The sequence below is a fragment of the Gobius niger genome, assembly GCF_951799975.1.
Source record: "Gobius niger genome assembly, chromosome: 2".
Taxonomy (NCBI): Eukaryota; Metazoa; Chordata; class Actinopteri; order Gobiiformes; family Gobiidae; genus Gobius; species Gobius niger.
The window spans coordinates 17,501,112-17,509,021 of NC_136853.1; the positions used below are offsets into that span (position 1 = coordinate 17,501,112).

General features: G+C 42.1%; 1 protein-coding gene across 1 annotated transcript; it reads left to right on the forward strand.

Moving 5' to 3' along the window:
- The first annotated feature begins 2,170 nt into the window (after positions 1-2,170).
- On the forward strand, positions 2,171-6,609 carry LOC306959735 (prolactin-releasing peptide receptor-like). The gene is made up of 3 exons (XM_079551924.1): positions 2,171-2,231; positions 4,346-4,789; positions 5,899-6,609. The coding sequence occupies exons 2-3, from the start codon at positions 4,380-4,382 to the stop codon at positions 6,530-6,532; spliced, it is 1,044 nt and encodes a 347-aa protein (XP_079408050.1). The 5' UTR covers positions 2,171-2,231; positions 4,346-4,379; the 3' UTR covers positions 6,533-6,609.
- Positions 6,610-7,910: the final 1,301 nt, after the last annotated feature.

A 7,910-nucleotide genomic window follows, 5' to 3' on the forward strand; every position in this document is an offset into this window, starting at 1 on the left:
TTTTTAAGAGCAGGCTCAAGACCCACATTTTTAGCTTAGCTTTTAACTGATATTTATTTTTGCTAGGCCTATTTATTATTATTTATCAGCACCTTACAATTAATTAAATTGACATTTAATAGTTATTAATATTTATTTTGTATTTATGTATTTTACCTCTCGGTCTTTTTTTTTTTCATTTTATTTATTTATTTTTTCTTTATTATCCTATTATTCAATTTTACTTACGTACTTTTATTTATTTTAACAATTTTTATGCTCTCCCAGTTTCCTCTGGAGGAGCCCTCTGCCTCGGGAGCGGTGATTGGCTGTGGCTGCTGGGGTGCTGTCTTGTGGGTGTCTGGATGGAGGTGTGGTGTTGTCCGGGCACCCTGTGTTGGTCCCTGTGGCGGCAGCCGAGGTGCCGCTCCCGATGCAGACGGCTAATTGGATGGTGTTACCTTACCTGGTTTATCTGCACCCAGCCTTATCTTAGCCTTATCTTAGCCTTTTGTTCATAGTCTCCACTGTTTTACCTTGAGTGTGTATTGTGTGCTTGTGTGGTGTGTCTCTGGGGAGGTGGGTGGGGGGAGTGTAAATGCGACAATGTGTCTGTATTTTTGGAAGGAGGTGGGTGTGAGAGAATGTTTTTAAATCTGTAAAGCACTTTGTGTTACATGACATGTATGAAAAGCGCTATACAAATAAAATTGATTTGATTTGATTTAGGACATGCCTGGAACACCTCCCGCGGGAGGCGACCAGGAGGCATCCGAAACAGATGCCCGAGCCACCTCAGCTGGCTCCTTTCGACGTGAAGGAGCAGCGACTCTACTCCGAGCTCCTCCCGGGTAACTGAGCTCCTCACCCGATCTCGGAGGGTGCGCCCAGCCACCCTGCGAAGGAAACTCATTTCGGCCGCTTGTATTCGCGATCTTGTCCTTTCGGTCATGACCCAAATCTCATGACCATAGGTGAGGGTGGGAACGTAGATCGATCGGTAAATCGAGAGCTTTGCCCCCCGACTCAGCTCCCTCTTCACCGCGACAGACCGATACAGCGACCGCATCACTGCTGACGCCGCACCGATCCGTCTATCGATCTCACGCTCCATCCGTCCCTCACTCGTGAACATGGGGAGAAGACAATGGACAATATTAGCATCTCCCTGTATTTCTTCACATGAATAAACTAAAACATCGGGGTATGGACGAAGCTCAATATAAATGTAAATACAAATTAAATATGTTCCCAGAATAAAATAAATGCAACACATTGATAAAAGGACTCTTAAAACATTGGATTACAATGGATGACTGATCAAACCCCGGATATATACGAGGGGCATCTCAAAATCAACGAAGAAGAAACAAAAACATAGAAGAAATGGCTGGAGGACCAAGTCTGCACAGTGTATCAAACGCCAGGTATGGACAAAATTCAAGTAAACAAAAGGGCAATTTTGTGTAATTATACCGTTATTACTTATGAACGGGTTACATTTGTCCTGGCCTGTCCGCATGAAAGACAGAATAAAGTTAAATAAATAAATAAACACTACTGTTGGAACAATTTGTAATGTCAGAAATGTATTGATGTGTAAAATCTCCATTGGGCCACCATCACACCGTGCAGCACAACCACACATCTCTCCCAATCAAGTGTAAAAAAAAATTATTTTGCCCGAAAGATAATTATGGCACATTTTTGGACCTTATCCTTTTAACCTGGTTTATATTACAGGAAAACATTACTGTGGCCTGATGTTCAATTAAGCTTACGTTATTATTATTTATGTTGCTACCATGCACATTATCTGTATGATGCATGATGGAACCAAGTGATCCAATACCCAATATTAGTTTTTGAAGATAATTGATGGAATACTATGGATTCATTAAAAGTGTGGCATCATAGCAGTGACAAGCATCCACCGGCCCCCTGAGTAACATTATTTACTGTATGTAGTGCAAACAAACTGCAAAATGTGATCGACTGTCTATGATTTTCGTGCCGGGAATGGATCAATTCAGGATTAACAAGTCCTCAAGTCCTTCGCTGCCATTCATCTCTTTGAGTCTTATTGGTTTGCTGCTGTCACTACCAGAGAACGGCACTGAACCTCCCTCTCCCCCGCCACCTCCGACCGCCTCTTTCTCTCGATCTCTGGATCCTGCCACAAACAGACTCAGTCAGACCGGAGAAGAAACGTGTGAGGGAGCTCCGCTGCACTGTCTGGTTAACTCACACAGGTAAGTGAGATTTTCTATAAGACTTTTGGATCTAAATGTTGAGAGAGTAACTTCCTTTGACCATCTATAAACAGCAGCTTTTATCATACGGAGACGTGTACTTGCTCTTTTAATATGTTGCTTTCGTGTGGCATAACATTCTCTACACCATGATTTTGTTCTTTGAGGAAAATACAAAATTTAAAAATAGAGGAGCATTAAATCATCAGTTGTGTCATCTCCAAACCATCAGATCAATACGCACCAAATGGTTTTCAATATTTTATAAGTTAATGGTAGGCTAATTGTTAAAAAAATATATTATATATATATATATTGTTGATGTTTTTTGAAGAAGTCATTTTAATTACAAATAATAGTCAGGTGGTTGAGCGGTCGCTTTATGACATAGTTCAATTTCTGCTTTAGTCGGTTTACTTTTTCACCCAATGCTTGTTAATGTGCTGTATAAGTAAATGGTGACAGAAGTGGAAGAGGCCTGTTGACGCAGAATGATTGTAATGTGAGTTAGCCCTGGGCAGCTGTGGCTACAGATAAAACTTACACCCGCCGCACGGTTGCGAGACATCAGCATCCAAACCTGCCCAACAACATCTAGCGACTGATGGTTCTTTTGGTGTAGCTTTAACAAACCATGATAAAAAATAAAATAAAAAAAAACAAGATTTAGCTTTATTTTCCACTTTTGGGTTCCAACCAGGTGGAAGAAGGAGTTTATTAAAAGATTTCACATTAAAAGAAAAACATAACAATGATGCAAAGAAAAAGAAAACGCAGTGGAATATAAATGGTTACAACAGATTAAGAGCTCTGAAAGCTCTTCATGAAGTGTTTTTCTTTTCTAAAACAGGCTGATGCAATCCGTTTATCCAGGCGAACACACTTCATGGCCATTTTCTCTCACAAATGCGGAGGCCTGTATGGAAAGCTTTTCTACCATTAGGCTTATGTATGGGGAGTATTCGACATTATCTAAATGTCACTCTAATGTCTATTAGTCCAAAGTGTGCCGCACCACTCCACAAACCACACACCCGTCACAACGTGGCATGTGGACCGGTTGAGCGGGTTGTTTTATGACCAGAAGTTTGGCGGTTCGAATCCCAGCACACTAGTATTCTGTTCTTGGAAAGACACACCTGTTGACATTGTGTATTTTATGAATGAGAATGTGTGAGGGGCTCCTTCATGTAAAGCGCTTTGAGTGAGTAATGCAGGTGGAAAAGCGCAATATATGATAATAATAATAATTAACTGAGACCATTGTTACCATTAGGGGAGACTGGGGCTGGTTGTCACACGGGCTGGTTGTCACATTGTTTTTTAGAGCATATATTATAGTGCATTGGTTGAACATATTACTGCTGATTATAAACCATCTTAAATCAAAATAGTTTGCGGAACTCAGGCTTTGATTGGTGAGTATTTTAAAGCAGTACTAAGTAGCTCATGCCCCTAGAGGCCATAAGCGCCACTGCAGGTGTCGTAGCATGTTGCGTTTTTTTACTCATTAATTGTCCTTGAGAGTAAATACTTCACTGACAGAAAAGACAAAGGGATAAAGGGATATTGTACATCCAATTACACAATGGAGATACATTTTTTTCTCTCAAACTTGGCTGTAAATACTGTTTAGGTGGCGCTAGCCCGCAGTTAGCTTTGCCCGTTAACCTGTTAGCTTCTTCTTCATGACTCCATCAGCGTGTATTGAAGACCACCCCCTCCCCCCCAATCATCCCATCAACACTTGTATTACCCCAGAGGGAATACGAAAAGGATTTACTAAGGGAAACAAGTTACTTAGTACTGCTTTAAAACTTATACACATTACACTTCTTTTTCTTAACTTGTGTTGAACCTCATCTAGAACAATACGGACAACCAACAACGTCAATTTCCCTGTTTTTATTATTTATAATGTATTGCACTAATATACAAAAGGCAAGAGAGGTTCTACTTGAAGCTAAGGCCCAATCTTTCACTTAATGCATGCTTGACTCATGGACGTTCTGTTGATGTTTCCCCTTGTTTTCACTGAAAATCCCTGCACAAAAGGGACTAATGGCCCAGGCACAGGTCATTTAGGTATGTTCCATCTCATTTGCTTAATGCAGGACGACGCTGCAGTAACAGGTGAAGCGTGCATCAATGGAGGCCAATCACAGCGGCACGGACGGACTCACATATGAGGTCGCGGTGCAGAACTCCTCGGCGAACCACAGCTTTCAGTTCGCTGACGTGGCCCTGCTGCAGACCTTCAAGCCCCTCATCATCCCCTGTTACGCGTTGGTGGTTGCTGTGGGCGTCCTCGGGAACTACCTGTTGATCTTCGTCATATGCCGGTCGCGTAAAATGCACAATGTCACCAACCTGTTCATCGGAAACCTGGCCTTCTCCGACATGCTGATGTGCGTGACCTGTGTGCCTTTTACACTGGCGTATGCGTTCAACCCTCACGGCTGGGTGTTTGGGCGCTCCATGTGCTACCTGGTGTTCCTCGTCCAGCCGGTCACCGTGTACGTCTCGGTCTTCACACTGACGGCCATCGCCGTTGACAGGTGACTCCACACATCTGACATCACACATCTGCAGATCATTGTTAGTATTAAGATTCTTTTATATACTTTAAAATTCGCCCTATTTAAAATGATGCAGCTGGCTCCAAAATCCCAGCCAAATTGCTAGCATGAATGAGCTTCAGCTAGCCCACGCTGAATGCTATGGGGGAAGCCTCGCTCCCTCAGTCCATTCTTAATTTTGCAGACTATGGTTTTCCCACACGGTGAGTTGCCACGTTGGATGGACTATATGTTTCTCTGATTGGTTAATTCAACTGTCAATAACATCCTTCAGAACTTACGAAATGATGCCAAGTACCACACTACATGTCTTTGCAGAGGATTGGAAAAGTGTGTTGTGTCTGGCTGGACACACTAAATATTATCTGCTCTTTTAGTTTCGCTTTGCCACACACATTAAGATTCTTGTCGAACCAATAAAAAATCTTAAATTTAAAGGAACAGGCCACCGTTTTCCATAAGTTCCATTTGTTCTTAAGTGAGCTTAGACAAGTTGATACGTACCTATCTGGTCTTTGTGCCTGTGGAAGAGTTTGGTCGCTTCTAACTTCACCACCGTTTGGAACTATAGGAATACATTGGGAGAGGCCAAATGCGAACAACATCTTTGGTCGTTTTGCGTGACTAAACGCACGCACAAAGACCAGACAGGTACGCATCAACTCGTCTAAGCTCAGGCAAGAACGTATCTCAGTATGTAAAAATGGTGGCCTGTTCCTTTAAAATGAACCACTGAAATGGAGCTGCTGTCCTGGCATGTTGCTTCCTGTCATTAAGAATACGTAGGCCACTATTTGAAAACTTGCCCAAATGCTGATAAAAGTCAGCAGATGTTTTACTTCTAGCAGTATCTGCAGCCGCTCTGGTAACACCACTGATTAAATGTCTTTCGGATTGCAATCTGTTCCAAGTGTTTCTGTTATTAAATCAACTGATTCACTGCTCATAAATCGTTAACTGGGGCGAACTTGATGTGAACATTAATTAATTAAGCCTGCGATGCTGGGGTAACTTCCACAGTAGATTTCATCACTTTGTATAAATGCAGTTGGCTATGCCCTTGTCAATCTGTCTCACTTTGATTGCAGGTACTCTGCCACAGTGCACCCTTTAAAGAAGCGCACGTCTGTGTCTACCTGCGCCGCTGTTCTCACCGGGATCTGGCTCCTGTCTTGTGCTTTGGTAGCTCCGGCTATTATGCATACATACCATGTGGAGTTCAAAGAGGAGGGCCTCACTATCTGTGAGGAGTTCTGGATAGATCAAGAGAAAGAGAGAAGGGCCTATGCATACAGCACACTTCTGATGACCTATATTCTGCCCTTGTCAGCTGTCTTTGTGTCCTACCTCTGCATCACTGTCAAACTGAAGAAGTGTGTGGCACCGGGTAATAGGACGAAAGCTCAGAATGGACCACAGCAGGCACGCAAGAAGAAGATCTTCAGACTGGTGGCTCTGTTGGTGTCTGCCTTTGCCGTGTGCTGGCTGCCCATCCATGTGTTCAACATGCTGAGGGACATAGACATCACCCTCATCAATAAACGCTACTTTTTATTAATTCAGCTGTTGTGTCACCTCTGTGCCATGAGCTCCTCCTGCTGCAACCCTTTCCTCTACGCCTGGCTGCACGACCGCTTCAGGGCCGAGCTCAAGAAGATGTTCAAGTGCAGCCATCGCGTTGGAGCCCGTCCCAATCACTGTCGAGGCACCGTGGTCCTATAAACATAAATGTGGAAGATATGTACAGCTTTTGAAATATGTAAAGTCACATTCCAGATTATATCATCAAAAGAGCAGCTCAATCGAGCTGATAATGCAAGCTAGTAATCAGCATCATACTGATAATGCTTTTCATGCAGTGAGCCATCAAAATGAGACTTTGGAGGAGCAGCTAATGTATTTAAATATATTGTTTGGCTACCTGTCGATGATGTTATGTGTCAAGTCTGAAGATGTAAAGATTCCTCTGTGTTTTTTTTAAAATCCAATATAAACAAATAAATGCTTTTATTTTATTATTTTTTACTAGGTATGTAAGTGTACAAAAGCGTCACACTGAATGCATTGTTGCCTTGTCAATTTCTTGACGCGTGGCCAAGCTCATACAGTTCTTTGACAGCACTAATGGTAAACACGTGGTCTTATCTTATGTGCACAACATGAGCTTCATTCAAGCCCGGGCAGGGTTGATCAGTGGACACTGGGCAGTTATCGCAATATGCAGTCTGCCCAAAGTATCAAAGGACATAGTACATGTTAGCCTGTTTTATGTGGTTGTAAAATATAAGGTTCTGACATAACTTTCCCATAAAATGACAGTGCATGTGAGCAGCTGTATATTGTGTCTTTGTTGAAGCTGCAATGTAATTATGTAAATAAAATGATCATGAAAAAGATGCATTCGGTGTTTGATCATAAGCTTTGCAGTCTGAACAAAAGATGCGCCTTTTGCATTGAGGAAGGGAATTGATGTCAAAACAAATTATTTCCAGGAGCATTTATTTGAAACCTTTTGAATAAATCATATTATGGCTCTGCCCCTGGGGATCTCATTTTTGTTAAGCTCGAGGGGGTAGGAGTCTTGTCAAATTATTTTGAAAAGGTAATGTGACAGACAGTGCTGTATTTGTGTTGCTAATGCATGGGACCTCTTGACATTTAATAAAAGTACTCTTGTGCTAAGAACCCAGGACTTGAAGGATAACTGATTGAATGTCAGATGTAATTATAGTAAAGCTTGAAGTTTGACAAGTAAAAAGCCAATGTCCTAAATGCCCTATTAGCCTGGGAGCCAGACCCCCTCCCCAGGCAACCTCTTCAGTATATTGTCAACAAGATGTTTTAAAAAGTAGAGAAAAAAAGAGTTTGTCCGATATGTCGGGCTGATATTTGGGTATTTTGAATATCGGCTATTGCCTGTGCACAGCTGTGGCACTATTTGACTCCTGAGAGGGCGTTGCTTCTTCTTAAAAAGAAGAGGTTGATAGAGCTGTGTTTTATTACAGGGAGCACTGAGAGCTGATTCCTCATTTACATTGTGCTGCCTCATGTTCTTTCTTCAGCATTATAGGCTTTTTTAAGCTCTCATAGGTCTTTATCC

Bases quoted from the DNA above. Each gene is read 5' to 3' on its own strand.
- LOC306959735 (XM_079551924.1), top strand. From the start codon at position 4,380: ATGGAGGCCAATCACAGCGGCACGGACGGACTCACATATGAGGTCGCG. The intron at 4,790-5,898 runs GTGACTCCACAC...CTTTGATTGCAG, and splicing joins ACGGCCATCGCCGTTGACAG to GTACTCTGCCACAGTGCACC.